The 19,277-nt window shown below is 42.4% G+C and overlaps 1 protein-coding gene across 4 annotated transcripts in view; it reads right to left on the bottom strand.

Moving 5' to 3' along the window:
- Window positions 1–19,277, bottom strand: part of RB1 (RB transcriptional corepressor 1) — a 152,369-nt gene that overhangs the window by 11,009 nt on the left and 122,083 nt on the right. For 3 of the 4 annotated variants that reach the window (XM_006122970.4, XM_006122971.4, XM_075919037.1), the window contains 4 exons: window positions 6,131–6,249; window positions 3,430–3,575; window positions 2,447–2,592; window positions 1,587–1,691 (listed from right to left, as the gene is read on the bottom strand). In XM_006122970.4, coding sequence (XP_006123032.2) covers window positions 1,587–1,691; window positions 2,447–2,592; window positions 3,430–3,575; window positions 6,131–6,249 — 516 coding nt within the window. Of the gene's footprint in view, window positions 1–1,586; window positions 1,692–1,747; window positions 1,887–2,446; window positions 2,593–3,429; window positions 3,576–6,130; window positions 6,250–19,277 lie in introns of those variants that run through there. The other variant, XM_075919038.1, reaches the window with a different exon arrangement.

Raw genomic sequence — 19,277 nt, 5'->3', positions numbered from 1 at the left:
GGCTAGCCTTTTGTAGATGCGTGCCACTGCCTGTGCCACTGCAACCACAGAAGTAAGATGACCAAATATGGTCAATAAACAAATAAAAATAATGCAAAAATAGTTCACTCTTTAGTAACAAAAACTCCCCAATTACCATACTTGCATTAGTGCTGTCAAATGATAGCAGATAATATCAGTTAATTTAGGCAAATGTTTGCTTTTGAGTCACAATATAATTAGTGGCTAGTGTACAAGAGAAGGCTCTGAGTTCTAATCAGTGTCACTGCAGACTATTAACCTGGACAAACCACTTCAGCTGTTTGTGTCATTACAGGTACTTATCATTATGAACTAAAATTAAAAGACTGTCGAGTCTTAATTTAAAAAGGTAGGATAAGCTTGAATTAAGTTAGCTCATGCATCCTTATGTAGACTCTCATGTGCATGCGTATTATAAATACAAAACCAGAAGGGATGGGAAATCTAAACCCCAATGCTATTCTCCTCCTCAGAAAATGTATGTAGCATAACATGCTCGTCAAAAATACCATCGTTAGGCACAGTAAACATTTGAGACCACCTGGAAACATCCTCGGTCCAAACACTATCATCTCCTTAACTGTGTTATAGTTGGATCCCAAGATTACACTGATGTCTATATAACACAAGCCACAAGAGGTATAGCTCACTGTTGGACAGACCATTGATTAGTAAAATCAATCATGTACCCACGGCTCATTCCACATGGTGCAAACACCTAAAGACTAAACGAAAGTGGTACAACTGTAAAGAACTTCAAGACCAAGCCAGCTGTAAGATGTTCCGGCAACTTCTGTCTCAAACTCTCTGGCTTGTCTGATAACATCATTGAAACACAAGAGCACTGGGATCAACTTAAATTTACCATTTACTGTGTATGTGCTGAAACTATAGAATATTCCACACATTGGCACCAAGAACAGTTTGACAAAAATGAGGAAATCTTAGCATTAATTCAACAAAAAGAACCACACTCTGAAACTGAAAAAATGGTTCCACTAACCAACAAAAACACGAAGCTTATCATCTGCTCCGAGCCAAAGCCCAATGGAGGCTACATGACATCAAAAGTAAATGATGGGAAGAGAAGGCTTCTGAGATCCAGAGTTGTAGACTAGGATGACATGAGAAACTTCTTGCTAGCACAAAAGCTATATATGAGTCAATCTTGAAAGGTCCAACCCCTGGCTTCACCCTCCTCAAGGACAATGTAGTAATTAAACCACACTGGAAGGAACATTATACGAGTCTTCTAAACCGCAAATCCCATGGTCTCTGAAGACATTATTATGTCTATTACACAATGCTCAGTAATGGAATACCTTGCTGATCCTCCCATCTTCTGAGGAAGTCAGCATGCTATCACCCAAACAAAAATTCACAAGGCACAAGACCTGGACAGCATCTCAGATAAGGTTATTAAAAGCTGGTAGAACAATGCTCCTGCACAAACTTTGTCAACTCCTCAATAAAATCTAGACCTGCAAAGAAATTCCACCTGACTTTAAGATGACCAACATTATTACCATTTTCATGGATGACTACTACTAAAAGATTTGACATACCTCTTGATTTGTATTGGTGAGCTCTTTGTAGGCTGTAACAATGATTTTAAACCTAAGATCTATGTTTTTTACTTTGCATATGCCATACATGGAACACATCATGATCTATTAAAGAAACAACAAGAAGCATCAGAAATGCAACAAATGTTACATTTTAGATTAAGAAAGAACCTTCCCCTCTACCCCTATATTCTACGTTCTTACATGTTTTTCTGTTGACATGGGTGCAAGCCGGCCCCATGGGGATCAATGAGAGTTTTGCCATTGACTTCAGTGAAGTCAGGATTTTAACCATGGTTACTAGGAAATGAAGGAGAATATCAGTAGCTCTATGTTTCCTATACTGAGCTAAATCAATTATCTGCACGACACTCCATCCCATCCCAATCCTTGGAGGAAAAAAACAAAAAGGGCATACAAATGTCCCCTTCTTTTTGCAAAAAAGTTAACTAAACAAAAAAGGTAATTTTTCAAGTTCACAGTTAGATATAGTGGGAAGCTGAAATTTTAGGGTAGACACAAAAAACGTGGATCAGTTAACATGGTTTTCCATAGGCAAAATTAATGTATTTACAAGTAAACTTCAGCCTTTACTTTCTACTAGTCAAAGGCCTTTAAAAAAATGGTGCATGCTATCTATGTCTTGGCTATTACAACATAAATAACTTTCAGTATTTAAAGATAAATCAAGGACTACTTAAATATATCAGTTCATTATATTAAACTAAATTCTGCTTTAAATAATATGCCTCTTTGGGAAATAAAAACCTCATACTAGAATTTAACAATTAAATTGAAAAGCAACATTTAAAGAGAAGGAATAATAAGAGAGTCTGGAATTTCTCAATGTTTTATATTACCTGGTCTAAGTGCCTGTCTCTCATAAGTTCATACTCATTTTGCAATGTGTGCTGGAAAAGGGTCCAGATCAAGTGTTCTAGTTCAAGATGATCAGACAGAAGCCGAAAGCATAGAGTATTTAATCGAAGATATGCCAGTCGATATACTTGAAAGAAGAGAAGAAAATTAATCACATTGGTAATACAGAAACTTGTATAGGCCACTGTTCAGAGTGGCTGCCTTTAATTTCTGCATCAGAGAAAGGCTTCTCCTAATGGGTAGAGTTTCTCTTTTTACTCAAGTAGGAATGGTTCATGCTTTTAGCATAGGAAGTCTCAGATTTAGTATTTAGTAATGACCTATGATGTCAGAAGCCATATGCCAGAAGACATTTGGTGAAGCGAATTCAATTTGCAATCTGTTATTGTATTAATGCTACACTGAAGGTTTCAATGTATTGGCATTATTCATGGCCATTGCAAATTCATAACAAATTTGACTTGGTAGACAAGGTTATTTCATTAAGAGGGGTGGGATTTTCTTATCTTAGCTTGCTTATTTTGTTTCAGGAGATTAGTATGGGTCTGTACAGAACATGATGATGTTGTGCCAATATTTCCTTGATTTATATGAATTTTTTATAAAAATTAACATTCTGGTAATTACATTTAATTAGATTAAATTTTGCAATCATCATATTACAATAGCTTCAAGCCTGAATTGACGTGAGACTGCACAAGTCTGTCTGCTTATAAATTAATTTTACTTTTAGATTACATTATATGTACTAAGACTTATCTAATACCAAACTTGTTCAGGGTGCCTTAATGATTTTCTTAATGAAAATTGATAGTTTGTACAGTGTGTTTATTACAGTTTCTTGATATATTTTTGAGAGGTTTTGACTTCCATAAAAATAAGGAGTAAATGATAAAAGGTTAGTCTGCAGTTTCTACATATACGTGTTCTACATAGCTCTCTCTTGTTAACATGATCAACAAACCTTTTTTGTAAAATAGTGAAAGGGAGGTAGATTTCTGTGGTTTCTGAGTTTGGATTCCCAAAACAGGCTGAGCATCTATAACAGGAGTGGGATTTAAGGAAACTGTGGATCCTTTCTTCTTAGGAGATCTCACAGGAGAAAGATATCTGCATGTACAAATAAAAATACTGAAATAAAAGAATGACACTTCAAAACAGAAAATAAATGAAGAAAAGATATATACACAAAATCCACATACATGCTTTTCCATTCCTCTTGCTAGAAGGGAAAAGCCTCCATTGAAACAGTCATTCCTAAAACAGATTGCACCTCTGAAAACCAGTACTCTGTGGTTCAGCAATATCTGTGGACCACAGAGCCCTGGAGCCTAATGCCAGGAAGGACAGCAGGATCAGACTGGGGAAAACTGAGGTAAAACTATTTTGTCATTTCAGGTCAAAAGAAGAGTGACTGCGAAGAGTGCCATCTGCTGCCGAGTATGTTAGAGAAAGAACTGAAGGGTCACATTGCATGCACAGTCAACGGACACCAACAAAATAACAGAGCATCACTGTGCATGTGTGGTGTGGCAGGGCACTGAAAGAAAAGGTCTCCAATAGTCAACGGGAGGACACATTAGCACCTGAAGTGGAGCATCCACAGGGACAGCAGTTGAAGAAATAATTCTTCTACTTTATTCCATGCTGATTAGACCTCAACTGGAGTATTGTGTCCTTTTCTCAGCACCTCATTTGAGAAAGATGTGGACAGATTTGAAAAAGTGCAGAAAAGAGCAACAAAAATTATTAAAGGTCCAGAAAACATGACCTCTGACAAAAAGAGGGGGTATGATAACAGTTTACGAGTACATAAAAGGTAGTTATGAAGAGGAGAGGAAAAATTGTTCTCCTTTTCCTCTGAGGATAGAGCAAGAAGCACTGGGCTTAAATTGCAGTAAAGGAAGTTTAGGTTGGACATCAGGAAAAACTCAACTGTCTGGGTAGCTAAGCAGTGGAAGAGGTTGTGGAATCTCCACTTGTGACAGACTCCCCACCCATGCTTTATTAAATGGACTTTTGGATACAAATATATATGCTTTGGATAAATTGCTCCATGCAACCCATCAATCTTAATGTCTTAATCTGCTGGATCAGTATATCTTATTTTGGTGTATGATCATTCTTGTGTGTAAAGTTAGACATATGGAGTATGGAATGCTTTATGATTTTACATGTGTAAATGGAAAGCCATCCAGGGTATTTCCCATGTCTGGACAATCATATGCAAGTATCCTTTTGTCCTTAAGTCTTAGCAGTGGTTGGGGCTGAGGAAATCACAGGTCTACCCCAACAAGAAGGGTAGAATGTAGAAACAGAATTCCTGCCCAAAGGGAATTTTTAAATACAACAGGAAGCTAGCAAGTTTTGTCTTTGGGCTGGCTGGACATACCCAAGGGAAGGAACCAAAGACCCAGGGTGAGGAACACCCCTGGTTTGGAAGGCTTAGCTGGAAAAGAAACAGTTTTAGGGTGAGTCTGTAGTAAGTTTGTACTGAGATTTTAGTGTAGAATTAGCTAAGCATTTTCTGTTATTTTAAGTCTCAACTACTTTGCTCTGACTGTTCTCAGTTATCACTTAAATCCTACTGCTTATACTTAATAAAATCACTTTTATTTACTACCAAGCCCAATGTAAATAACTGTTATGGGAGGGGCAATCAGTGTGTACATTTCCCCTTTCATTGTTAAAGGGGGCTTACCTAAATAATTCATTTGGGGTTCTGATCCCATTTGCGGAGTGGTATCCCAGGCAGCTGGGCCCTAAACTGCATTTTCCTTGGATGTGAAGAGCTTCAGTGTCTGTATTGCTTTTTTGGGGGGGGGGGGGGGGGGGGGCATAGATCTCAGCTTTGTGCCTGGGCTGAGGGAGACCAGGGAGCTGGCCAGCAGAATAAGGGATGATGAGGAGCCCTAGAGAGCAGGAAGGTGAGTGTCAGTAGCTTTGTCAGCACTCTGGGAATCACCCCCAAGGAGTGACCTCAGCCCATTATACCACCATTGGAGATTTTTAAGAGCAGATTAGATAACCACTTGTCAGGGATGGTCTACATAATACTTAATCCTGCAGTGAGTATGGAGGACTGGACTAGATGACCTTTCAAGGCCCCCCGTAGTCCTACAATGCTATGAAAAATTGTAATGACCTTCCACTAGAGGATGGAAAGCACTGATGAGCGCTTCCTGGGTGAGGCAAAGGAGGAAATTGCCATGAAGCCACTGGAACTCTCTGGTAGTCATATTTCCAGAACAGAAGCAGTGGATTGTGCTGAACATCGGAGCTCTCAGACTGAGAATCATCGGAATCGCATGTAAATGGCACTGCTGATGGAGCCAATAAGAGGTAGATGTAATGCAGGAGATGGAGCCCTCTGCAGAAGTTAGTGCATTAGAACTTGAAGACACTTTTGTCCTATCAGGGCAATAGTTTATGAGGGCTGAAAGCACCCTGAGTCTCCCCAGAGTCAATGGGGTTTGAGAAAAGAAAGTTTGGTTGAGGATGGCCTGTCTTTACTATGAGTTCCAGCAAATGTAAAGCACAAGTCAACATAACTTTAGTATCAAGTCTAACTAGGAAAAATGCAGTATACAAACAAATGGTAATAAAATATTGTGGAAGAAATTAACTCCACATAACACTAAACTTCAAGCATGCACTGTACTTACAGATCTGCAGCAGTGTGATTATGCTGAAGAGGCAAATTAAGAGTACATGTGGGCTCAGGTTGATCAGCTTGACCTTCTCGATCCTTGGACTGCTTGATAAGATCAAACAGAGGTGAATCCTAAAAGAGGAAGTCATAGTAACAGAACGTTAACACGGGAAACTGACCATCTGATAAGAGTCAGACCAACAATTGTGGTCCTGGCTCAAAGCTCTGTGTTTTTATTTATTTCTAGTGTTCACTCTGCACCCTTCCTTTGGCAATGGCTTCAATTAGCAGATTAAGGACATTAAAAGCCAGTATGATGGACTTGTGCTCCTCCACCTTTTTTGACTGGTTCTGTTCCAGTTCCAGTGTTGCCTGGCTTACTACAGCTACTATGTAAAAAAAGAAAGACCAAAAGCATCAGACTGCAGTTCAAAGGTGCTTAAAATCTCCCTTTAGATTGTAGGTTGATTATTGGTACTTTTAGCTAAGGAGGATGTCTGAACCCTGCTAAGAACAAAACAAAGATAACTGGGAAGTGATGGGGAAGGGCAGTGCAAGGAGGGCAGACGTGAAGTGGAGAAGATGGCTGAAGCAATTGTACGTTTGTTTCAACAGCAGTCTTGGGAACCACAAGTTGTGGTGTACAAACTGTGGCATGTTGGTAGAACTTCCTGGTTTCTCCCAGAATGTACCCTCTTTCCCCCAGGGTCTCAGCACCAACTGAGCTGAGAGCACGGAGGCTGCAAGCAGAGAGGCAGACGTCTACTGAGCTACAATTCTGTTTTATGTTCTTTACAAAATAAAGCCTGTTCATGGTGGTCCAAGTGGGTCTGTGGCACACAATACAGAGAACAGAAAGGAACCTCAAGTCCAGTCTCCCAAAGTTGTGTAAAAAGTTGCAAGGCAGACTTCCCCTATCTTGAACAAACTCATACTGGATCAGTGAACTGGAGGGGTTACACAATGATCCTCACTGTCATCATCAATAGCTGGTTCTTCACAGCTTCTCTGTGAAACTTCTGGCAGAACTATATAAAAATGCATGAAACACATTCTTGCTTCACACCATAGCACTAAACAAGTCTGGAAAATACTGAATTATTGGACTTTTTGTTTAAGTCTTTTTCAACAGGGCTCTCCTGCTTAGCAATCATGTGACACCAAAACCCAGCCAACAATATCAAATCAGGAATAATGGGGAGAAGAAAGATTTATCTATTTGTGTGGTGTTCAGTTGTGTATTGGGGTGAAAAGGCATTATTAGCCAGGTAAAAACAGCTGCACCTTTCTGGCACAAAGGCAGAATATTTCTAACACTGGTATTCACTTTTGCTTACAGCTCTATTATTCTGCATGGGAATTGCAGAGTTGCAAACTTTTGAGATTTTATTGTAAATCTCAAGATATTCAGGATGTTTTCTCAAGCCCTCAGCTCCTTGAGTCATGTAACTCCATGAGAATCTGAATTTTCATTAAAAAAAGATTCTGGTCCTCATGGTTATGGAGAAGAATGTGAAAACATGAATCCTGCAGGTTTAAAAATCTGACGACAAAAAGAACCCAACATTTATTTTTCTTACACTCTCATGATTTCCAAGAAGTGATTTTTGGCAATATCAGCACTGTTTCAGCCCTAGCAGAGAAATAATGTACAGCTTCTGGTTGATGACTGCAGTTATTTCTCAGTTACACAAGTACCTGCAGGCTGGCTAGCTGATGGGAGCTGCTTTGCATAACTTCTCAGTAACCACAAGTATTTACTTGACTGCATGATTTGCTTGGCTATTATTTTCAAAACTCCAACACATGTCCAGACAGACAACTTCTATCTCAGCTTCCCACTCTCCCACTTACTTCACACCCCAGTTCCTCTCAACAGCCCCTCCTGTGTCAGTGCTGCTCCTGTCTCTTGAAGAAGGCTAAGTCCCTTTCTTGAGCAATTAGTCATTAATTTTTCAAGCTTCCTCGGTTTCCTTAACATGTGTAACTACAGTTTTATTACCTAACGAAAGGGGAGATTAATGTACCCATTCAGTTCAGATTTTGAATATCTATGATGACCAAAATACTATTCTTGACTAAAAAATTGTTAGGGCAAAGTACTAGTCTGGGGATAGAGAGATCTGAGAGAGAGAAGGAAAGCAGAAAAGAGGAAGACGAAATTTCAGCATAATGAGAGCATGTCTGGTGATAAAGCACATAGAAGCAGGCGTTCTGGGTTTTTTCCAAGTAGGCTGATTTTCTCCTACTTTTCTTCCCTCCATTTTTTGAGCTAAGGTATAAGCCACTGAATATAGGGCAAGCACTAAGTCTTAACAAGACTATAATAATAAAAATACTATTTAAAACTAAAGACTTCTTGAATGAACAAAAACTGAGGTCATTATTCACAAGTTTCAGCTGGAGTAATCACTGCTTAAAAAAAGAACTTTGTACCCAGTTTTATCTATTGATAAGGCTTATCTAAGTGACTTCTGTTTGTAAGGTAATTACTCACATTAGCTCTGAGATGCTATAATGCTTTTAAGCAGTACAGGCAGTCCCCGGGTTACGTACAAGATAGGGACTATAGGTTTGTTCTTAAGTTGAATTTGTATGTAAGTCGGAACTGGCTCCAGATTCAGCTGCTGCCACTGAAACTGACCAGGGGCTGACTACAGGAAGCCGGAGGCAGAGTTGCTCTGCCCCCAGCTTCCTGGAATCAGCCTGATCAGTTTCAACAGCTGCTGAATCTGGAGCCTGGGACAGAACAGCTAGGGCGCTGCCCGGTAGGTTCCCACAGGACCAATCCGGCAGCACCCCAGCTGCTCTACCCGAGGCGTCCCGCAACAAAAGCCTGGTCTGCTGGGGGGGGTGCACTAGCTACGCCCCCTCCCCCCAGCAGACCAGGGAGACCCGAGCAAAGCCGCACAGGCAGAGGGACCCCGCTGCCCGTGAGGCTTTGCTCCTGTCTCCCTGGGGTGCTGGGGGGAGTCCCCCCCCAGCACGCCAGGGAGACCTGAGCAAAGCCACATAGGCGGAGGGATCCCGCCGCCCGTGTGGCTTTGCTCCTTTGCCCCCGAGCAAAGCCGCGCAGGCGGCGGGATGCCGCCTGTGCGGCTTTCCTCCTGTCCCCCTGGTCTGCTGGGGGGGTCCAGCAAAGCCGCTGGACCCCCCCCCCAGCAGACCAGGGGGACAGGAGCAAAGCCGCCCAGGCGGCGGGGGTCCCGCTGCCTGGGCGGCTTTGCTCCCGGGCAAACGAGCAAAGCCGCCCAGGCGGCGGCTTTGCTCGGGTGTCCCTGGTCTGCTGGGGGGGTCCAGCGGCTTTGCTGGACCCCCCCAGTAGACCAGGGAGACCGGGAGAAGCTTTTTTCGCCCCGGAGGACACGGGCGGCGACCCGCCGCCCGTGAGCTCTGGGGCAAGAAAAGCCCCGTTCATAAGTGCAGATCCGACATAAGTCGGATCCGCGTAAGTCGGGGACTGCCTGTATTTCAGATCAGTGGCCTTTCCCCCCACATGAACAGTTTTTTGCTCCTACTTTTTTAAAATGCCTGAGTAAATATAGTCATTCATTCAAAAATGAGACTGATGTCATGAGAAGCAATCATAGTACAAATTCTGATAAAATAATATAACACTGCATTTCTTTTGAGGATCTTAAACTGCTAACTTGAATGAGTAATACAGCCCCTCTTTGAAGTAGAAAGGGAGTCATTTTCTAGAACCACTGATTAGTTGAAGTATACACGGCAATCCATGCAAATTCAGGAACAGAGACAAAATGTGATTCTCAGTTGTCCTCCCTCCTCCCTCCCTTCCCCCCAATTCTAAACACTAGATTTTGCTGCCATGGCAATTGCTGAGTTTAGAAACTGAGTTTTAAGAAAAAAACTTTCACAAAAGCATGCATCCAAAATTCAAATATCCTTCAAGTATCAGTAGCTTTCTGAACCAGATATACACAATTCATAATTGCATTCTTGAGGACTAGATGCCTGTTTTAATTTCATAATCCACCAATAACAACAATGCTTGATCTTCTTTTGCGTTATTTGTCCAAAGGAATTAAGTATTTTTGACTCTGTGTGAGGCTCAGAGTAAGAACAAATAAATCTGAGAAACATTTTACCTTAACAGAAAAGCCACTACTATTCAGAATGGTATAACAATTTAGGCCTGCCAAAAGCCTGATTAACCCAATGATAACTTCATTCTTCAAAACTAGGCAACAAATCCCATAAAAGTATTGAAGATTAAGGATCATAATTTCCCAACCTACTGGCTAGACCTCACCACAGTTTCACTGATTTAATATCTGCCAGTCTTCAAGCCAAGTTTAGTGACTGTACAGTCAGAAGTGAACAGGAGTTGGCTATATCCTTCCTATTTAAATCAGTACCTCTGTTGCGTCCATGAAAAATTATCTTATTCGATCTTGCTTTCTGCATGGTTTCAGGGAAAAGAAAAGTAATAAAAGCAGTGTGGAGGATTTCATTCAGATGTTAATGCATTTTCATTTGTTTTAATTCTTTAATTAAAAATGTATATATTGCTTGTTTATTTAACAGGGCAAGTTTTTTGTACTTTAATGATGTGTGAGAATAATACTGCAACTTGATCTCCCCCGTTTAACATTAACACAATATTAATTTCAAAAACAGAATACAATTATTATGCTGTGTGGGAGTCTGTCCTATTAAGAATTTTAATCTCTTCTACTGGAAGATAAGACTGGCAGATGGGTTAAGAAAAAACAGGGAAAAAAGGAGCAGAAATAATTATGATTGCTCATTAGTTCACACTAGACCAGAGAAGTCTTTCATATTTTTAAAATCCAAATATCAAATCGTATCTGCTGTACAAAAGTGAAAAATCACTAATTTCTGCTACATCCACAGTTTAACTCCAGCAGAGCAATGCCTGCTTTTATCACTGTTGAGTTTAGCTGCTGGTGGTGGTGGTGGTGGTGGTGGAGGAGGAGTTGCACTATATGTAAGAACTCCAGTATACAGAGGGAGAAAAACCTGTTGAGAGTCTATGGGTTAAGTTTAGAGGTGCAAACAACAGCAGTGATGTTGTGGTTGGTGTCTACTACAGGCCACCAAATCAGGTAGATGAGGCTTTCTTTGGACAACTGAGAGAAGCTTCCAGATTGCAGGCCCTGGTTCTCGTGGGGGACTTTAATCACCCTGACATCTGTTGGGAGACCAATACAGCAGTACACAGACAATCCAGGAAGTTTTGGGAGAATGCTGGGGATAACTTCTTGGTACAAGTGCTGCAGGATCTGACCAGGGGCCATGCGCATCTTGACCTTCTGCTCACAAACAGGGATTAACTAATAGGGGAAGTAGAGGTGGGTAATAATCTTGGAAACAGTGATCATGAGATGGTAGATTTCAGGATCCTGACCAAAAGAAGAAAAGAGAGCAGTAAAATACATACCTGGGACTTCAGAAAAGCAGATTTTGACTCCCTCAGAGACCTGATGGGCAGAATCCCCTGGGATGCTAACATGAAGGGGAAAGGAGTCCAGGACAGCTGGCAGTATTTTAAAGAAGCCTTATTGAAGGCACAGAAAGAAACCATCCTGATGCGTAGCAAGAGAGGCAAACATGGTAGGAGACCAGACTGGCTTACAGGGGAAATCCTTGGTGAACTTAAGCACAAAAAGGAAGCATATAAAAAGAGGAAACTTGGACAAATGACCAGAGAGGGGTATAAATGTATAGTTTGAGAATGCTGGGGGGTTATCAGGAAGGTAAAAGCGCAATTGGAATTGCGACTGGCTAAGGATGTGAAGGATAACAAGAAAGGTTTCTACAGGCATGTTAACAAGAAGAAGCTGATCAGAGAGAGTGTGGGGCCCCTACTGATGAAGGAGGTAACTTCGTGACAGATGATGTGGGGAAAGCTGAAGTACTCAATGCTTTCTTTGCCTCTGTATTCACAGGCAGGGTCGGCTTCCGGACTAATGTGTTAAGTGACAAAAGATGGGATGAAGATGGACAGCCCTTGGTAGGGAAAGAACAGGTTAGGAACTATTTAAATATACACAAATCCATGGGTCCAGACTTAATGCATCGTAGGGTACTGAGGGAGTTGGCAAATGTCATTGAGGAGCTTTTGGCCATTATCTTTGAAAAATTGTGGAGATCGGGAGAGATCTCGGATGATTGGAAAAAGGCAAATGTAGTGCCCATCTTCAAAAAAGGGAAGAAGGACAATCCAGGGAATTATAGGCCGGTCAGTCTTACCTTCGTTCCTGGAAAAATCATGGAAGGGATCCTTAAGGAATCCATTTTGAGGCACTTGGAAGAGAGGAAAGTGATCAGGAAGAGTCAGCATGAATTCACAAAGGGCAAGTTGTGCCTGACCAATCTGATTAGCTTTTATGATGAGGTAAGTGGCTCTGTGGACATGGGAAAGTCAGTGGATGTGATATATCTTGACTTTAGCAAGGCTTTTGATACGGTCTCCCACAATATTCTTGTCAGCAAGTTAAGAGAATGTGGATTGGATAAATGGACGGTAAGATGGATAGAAAGATGGCTGCTGCCTCCGATACAGAAACAGCAGCGCTGGATGGCAAGGGGTTCCCTGGGAGTGGGGCCAGGAGTACACTAGCTGCTGGCACTGCCTCTGGGGAAAATCGAATAGTTGTGTAACTGCTAAGATTTCATGTAGTTACACAGTTATGTAATTGAATAGTTAACTTCCCTACTCTGTATCAGAGAAAGCAGCATGTGGGGGGTTGTAACCATGAAGGTTAACGGATGAGCCCAGGCTCACTGGTTAACCATGTACACGTTTACAAGTTCACATCCCTCATATCCAGCCTCACAACATCTGAGAAACAAGGCGATAAAAGAATAGCAACATTAGCACAGTGAAACCAAACATTTATAGGCAGCACTAAGAAACTTTGGTAAGAGCTTTTCTGTAGAAAAAGTAAATTGATAAGAAAAGTCAGAGTTGCTACAACTAAAAAACCAGATATATGAAATACTACGTGCTGTTTCTGGCATTCATGGAATAGGGAATCTAAACTGTTTTCACATTTCAAAACTATTTGTTTGTTGCAGATGTAAACATTAACTACAGAGCTATGTTATAGACCTTTAATGCAAGGATAGTGACTTTAGTTCTAAGTGGTAACCACTAACGGGGCTCGCTCAAAGATATTAAACAAACTGGTGATAACATTCTGCAAACAACTTAGCTAATGACTCAGCTGCTCTGTAGCTCTTTACATGTAAACTAACCTTCCACAAGAATAAATTAAAAGAAAAACAATTGTTGTTGTGCCTCTTCCTAAACTGATTTTAATGAGGACAAATTAAATCCCTAAAGAACTTTAAAAAAAAAAGAATTTCAAGCTAATATAGATTCATCAACTGTGTGTTTAAGCTATGTTCAACCAGTTTTTAAAAGCCATTCAACACTATTTCTGAGCACATGTTCTAATAAATGGCTGTGAATGTCCCTATCGCTGTTATATAGACTTTTTTGGTTTAGGACCTAATAACACCTTTTACAATAGCCTTTAGCAAAAAGAAAAGTCATTCCCAGTGACTAAAAAGTTAATATTTAGTGCCTACAATTAAATGGAACTCAGAAAAAATAGATCTCTTCTCCCATCAGAAAGAATCTGGAAAATAATCTATACAACAACAGGGCTATGTCAACGGCCATTCTTGCGCAAGAATCTGCAAAGCGTCCACACTGCCTGCCCGCTCTTGCGCAAGTAAATTTACAGTACGGCATGGTAAGAGAGAGCTCCTTGCGCAAGAGCTACGCTCTTTTTTAACAAGTGTATGCCCTCTTGCGCAGGAGCTCTTGTGCAAGAGGGCAGTGTGGACGCTTGGCAGGGATTTCTTGCGCAAGAAAGCCCTATGGCTAAAATGGCCATCAGAGCTTTCTTGCGCAAAAGAGCATCCACACTGCCATGGGCGCTCTTGCGCAAAAGCACAGCTCACACATGGCAGTGTGGACATTTTCTTGTGCAAGACTTCTTGCACAAGAACACTTGCGCAAGATGTTCTTGCGCAAGAAGCCACCAGTGTAGACATAGCCAAACTGTGCAAGTCTCACAAGTATTGTTTTGTTTTAAATTAAAGCCAAGAGGCTCCAGACTTCAGAAGATACAACCTAAGTTCCTATCAATAGTTTCTCGGAGCAAAAACAAAAAAGCCACCTCCGTAAGTACACAGTACCTTACCCAATTTGAACCATGACTCTTGGATATGATAATGACTAAAGAGACTTGAAAATAGACTGTAAAGAAGCAATACATAGCAATAATTACAGTACTTAAAGAACAAGCCAATCAAGCTACATGAAAAAATAAATTCTTCTAGATTCAGTGTGTTACTCTATTTTCAAGTATACGGTATTTCACTGCATCTTAAGATAAGTGGCAACACCTGAACTCGTTTTTTGAACCATGTGTGTACCCAAAAAACACTGGTGCAATACTAAAAAAATCTAATTTTAACTGTTTAAAAAACTGACTGTGTGTTTATCTTTCTAATTAAAAAGCACTTAAGAGTATTTTGCTTCGGGTACTGGCTGTATATGGCAACTCTTTCTGTTTAGAATTTTGGTTAAAGTAGGGGTTCCCAAACTTTTTGACACGAGGACCAGTAAATCCACTCACAAACTTTTGGAGGACTGGTAATGTTCATTTGCATATTCATTAATCAAATGATGACTATTCAAATAAATTGTTTCTTGTCCTCCCAATACCCCCAGTGCCAGCTTTAGCAAAGCTTGATATGGTCACCCACAATATTCTTGCCAGCAAGTTAAGGAATATGGATTGGATAAATGGACTGTTAGCCAGACAGAAAGCTGGTTAGACGAGGGTTTCCCAAACTTTTTACTTTAGCTGGAACCCTTTTTTTCAGTACTGTTTTTTGCAGCCCAAAAATATAAACACATAAAAAACAAACTGAGAAAATACCAGACATATAACATGTCTGGTATTTTCTCATTAGGTAAGTTTTATTATTACTAGATGTATCCGTTTGTAGTTTTGAACTGCCTGGCTGGTAAATGTGCTCAGACTGCATGGCTACGTCTAGACTGGCCCCTTCTCCGGAAGAGGCATGCTAATTTCTAACTTTGGAATAGGGAAATCCGCGGGGGATTTAAATATCCCCCGCGGGATTTAAATAAACATGTCTGCCGCTTTTTTTCCGGCTTGGGGAAAAGCCGGAAAAAAGCGTCTAGACTGGCGCGATCCTCCGGAATAAAGCCCTTTTCCGGAGAATCTCTTATTCCTACCTTCAGGAGGAGGATCGCGCCAGTCTAGACGCTTTTTTCGGCTTTTCCCCAAGCCGGAAAAAAAGTGGCGGACATGTTTATTTAAATCCCCCGCGGATTTCCCTATTCTGACTTGCCTGCTTTGCATGCATACGTCTTATGTGGCCAGTCGAGACGTAGCCCATGAGTGTGTCTACCAGCTAGCCAGTTCGCAACTACTTGAGGGTGTATGTGTGTGTGGGGGGACAAGAGAATCCCTGTGCTGGACTAACTCGTGCTTTGTGGGGGGAGGAGAGGGAAAGAGAGGCAGCGCCCCGAGATCTACATATGGCTGGGTCAGTCCCACTCCCCTGTACCGGGCCACAGCCCATAGTTTGAGAAACACTGGCCTAGTGAGATTGCGGAATCTCCAACACTGAAGATATTTAAGACCAGGTTAGATAGACACCTGTCAGGGATGAGCGAGGGCAACTCAACTTTGGAAGCCCCAGTGGCCACACTGATATTTACAGAACATGCTGAGGGCCTCAACTTAAGCGTGGTTGCATATGCAAGCAAATATATACGAATATCTTCTCTCACACTGACAGGCATGAATACAAAGATTAAGGCAAGACTACACAACACACAGGCCCCATTTAAGTCAGTTCTCCTGATATTAATAAAATTCAATATTTACCCGATTTCTACCCATGTGACAGCACTTTTCACGAGCAATGACAGTCCAAGAATTTAACAACTAAAACACATCAACAGAAGGTCATTACACTGACTACTTTTTTGTTTCGGCTCCCACTCACCGGCCACATGTTGATCCCCACATAAACCCAAACTGTACCGCAGGGCACAAACAAACTGGCCGTAGGCAGCATACCAAGTTATTAATAAATATTTTATAAACCTTTACCCTTTTCTCTCTGCTGCCATGTCTCCTCTCCTTGCTCCATCATCTCCCCTGATGCCTGCTGCTCCCCAACTCCTCACCCTCCTCTGCTGTCCTGACTCCTGGTCTTCTCCTCCTGCAACCTGCCCCCCTCCACCAGCCCTTCTCTTCCCCCTATGCCCACTCCTCCAGTAGCCCCACTCTGATCATGTGAGCTACCCCTCTTCTAATACCTCCCTCTACGCACCTGTCCTGCCTCTCTCTTCTGGTGCTGGTCTCTCCCCTGCAGGTGTCTGCCCTTCTGCTTCACCCCATAATCCCCTGGAACCTGCACCTTCCCTTGGCCCTGTACTCTCCTGGTGCCAACCCCTTCCCTTATTGCCCCTGCCCCTTTTTCCCTGATTCCCACCCCCCACCACTCTCTGCCCCCATTCCGCTCATGCCCCTCTGTGCCCTCATACATGACTTGCTCCATCCCCACCTTTCTCATGCCCACCCCTTCTTTCAAGCCTTCTCCCAGCACCTCCCCCTCTAGCACCCAATGCCTTTCTCCTCTCCTCTCCTCTCCCAGCATCACCCTGTCCCTTCTCCCACTGACACCTTCCCTCCTGCCCTTTCCCTCATTGTCTGCACTTGGCCCCCTGGCATTTGTGTCTTCTGCACCCTGTCCCTTGGTGTCTTCCCCTCCCAAGCCCCTTCTCCTTCCACCCCTCCCCCTCTGCCCAAGCCCCTCCCACCTCCGCCCAAGCCCCTTCCCTTCCCCCCCCCCCGCCGCCTCCTCTCCTCTCCTCTCCCGCCGCCGCCGCACAAGCCCATTCCCTGCCTTCTGCCTTCCATGTTGCGGAGCCGGAGTCTACTCTCAGGCCCCGGAGGCCGAACCCGGAGGCAGCCCCGCAATCTGCCTCCGAGGAGTTTTAAAATCCTGGGCCGTGATGTCACGTCATGCCCGGGCATCCTCCCCGCCCACGTGCAACGCCACACATGGGCAGCAGCAGCCGGCGAGGAGCCGCTGCGCACGGCAGGGACTGGCCAGGGCCCGCTCCAGGCAGAGCCGGGGGAGGAGACCCAGCTTCACATATTGGTGGAGAAGGGCCCCCAGCTCTATAACTCGCCAGCACTTCCGTGTTTAAGGGCGCGGGTCCCGATTCGACCAAATTGGCCTAAGGCCAGCCCTGCCCGCAGCCGCCAGGCATACTGAGGCCTGGTATTTTTTTCCCGCAGCCCATAGTTTGGGAAATGCTGAGTTAAAGTGCCCTGCTGTGTAACATCACTTCAATCACAGGTGTTTTTCATTTCTAAGGCTATGTCTACAGTGGAAAGATTTGGTGAAGAAAGTGCTGTCAACATGCAAAAGTTGTCAAAACTGAAAAATGGCCAAATCTCTTTTTCTGCCACTCATTGATTTTTCATGGCCACATCTTAGCTCCCTGTCAACAAAAAGAGCAAAGCAAAGTGGATCAACATCCTACAGTGCTTAGCAACTGAAGGGGATACCAAGCACTGTGGGAGTGCTCAACATAGTGCTAGGCATTTTGGGAACACAAAAGACATCCCATCAGCCACCCTCTTTGCTTCCCAGCCCTCCCTGCGCTTCTGGCTTACTTTCACACCACTTGTATGATAGTCCTTACGGCAAACTTCCAGCACCTACCTGCTTTGAGAAATCATGGATTCCAGACTTCTCTCCTATGCTGTATTCAATGTGCTTAGGACATCACACATTGCAGCAGAGCTATTTATGCAATTAATAGGATAGGACTAAGTAGTTGAGGATGACCATGTGAGTGACAGGGACAGAAGCGAAGTGGCATTGCACTGGGCTGTCTCAGATCAGCTGTACACAGTAGTGTATCGCTTTTGGGCTAGGAAAATCAGCACTGAATGGTGGGATTACACTGTCATGTAGGTGTGGGATGAAGACCAGTGGCTACGGACCTTTCACATGTGCAAACCAACCTTCCTGAACTGTATGCTGAGCTGGCCCCTGAACTGTGGAGCAAGGACACCTGAATGAGAGCTACTCTCTCCCTTTATGTGGCTGCAAAGCAGCAGAGTTCAAAGCACTGGCCAGTATGCCTAATCAGGCATTGTGGGAAACATGTTGGAGTTCAATAAGCTTGATAAAAAAAAACTACTTTACTGCACACTACATGATTGTCGACAATAAAGGGAGGGAGGGAGACAAAAGTCCCTTGTGGAAGTAGAAGCTTTTTGTTGTCAAACCTGGCATTTGTCGCGACTTCTGTCATGTTACAATGTGAACAAACGCTTTCTGGGTTTTGTCAACATGAATTTTCTGGGTTGCATTGGAAATACAGGAGCTGGTGGGAGGGCTTAATTCTAGAAACAGGAAAGCAATCTGCTTTCCTAATGTGGGGTAAGGATATTAAAAATTACACTATTTAAATACTAAATATTTAATAGCTAATTCCTCCCATGCTTCCTGACTCTAAAGTCCAGAATATAAATACATCATAAAAATGCTTCATATTGTCTAAAATAGAAAAATACTAGAGTGAAGTCCAGCCTCCGGAAATAAGTTGTTGCATAGTACTATATCAAGGCTTGGAAGGAAAAAATACAAAAAGCATTTTATGAAAACTTTATTATTGTTATTTGCTTTTAAAAGTATTTCAGTCTAAAAATTGTATGGAAATAAGAGAAAGAAAAAAATTAAAGATACTGGCAAAGTTTCCAGTAGTAATATATTTTATCCATCTACTCCTTTCTTTCTTCAAAGCCCTTGTTCTGATTTTAACACTTTTGTGTCTTGACATATTACTGAGTGTGTCAAGCTTACTTATCTCAACTAACCAAGTATTTGCTTAAGGCAGGCAAAAATCTGGTCATCATGTTCTGATTAGCTATCAAAGTAGAAACATCTGTGTGGCTTCAGAGCTGTTTGCTGACAAGAGTTCCACAATGTGTCTGCAGTTAATCAAATTTTACCTTGCAAGTAGTTACTCAACAATGAAGATAAAATACTCCATGACAGCTGGAGGCGGCAAATCAGTCAGAATTAGGTTAACC

This window comes from Pelodiscus sinensis, chromosome 1 (genome assembly GCF_049634645.1).
Source record: "Pelodiscus sinensis isolate JC-2024 chromosome 1, ASM4963464v1, whole genome shotgun sequence".
NCBI classification, from domain to species: domain Eukaryota; kingdom Metazoa; phylum Chordata; order Testudines; family Trionychidae; genus Pelodiscus; species Pelodiscus sinensis.
Note: the sequence above shows the minus strand (reverse complement) of the source record. Positions and strands in the feature narration are given on the sequence as shown.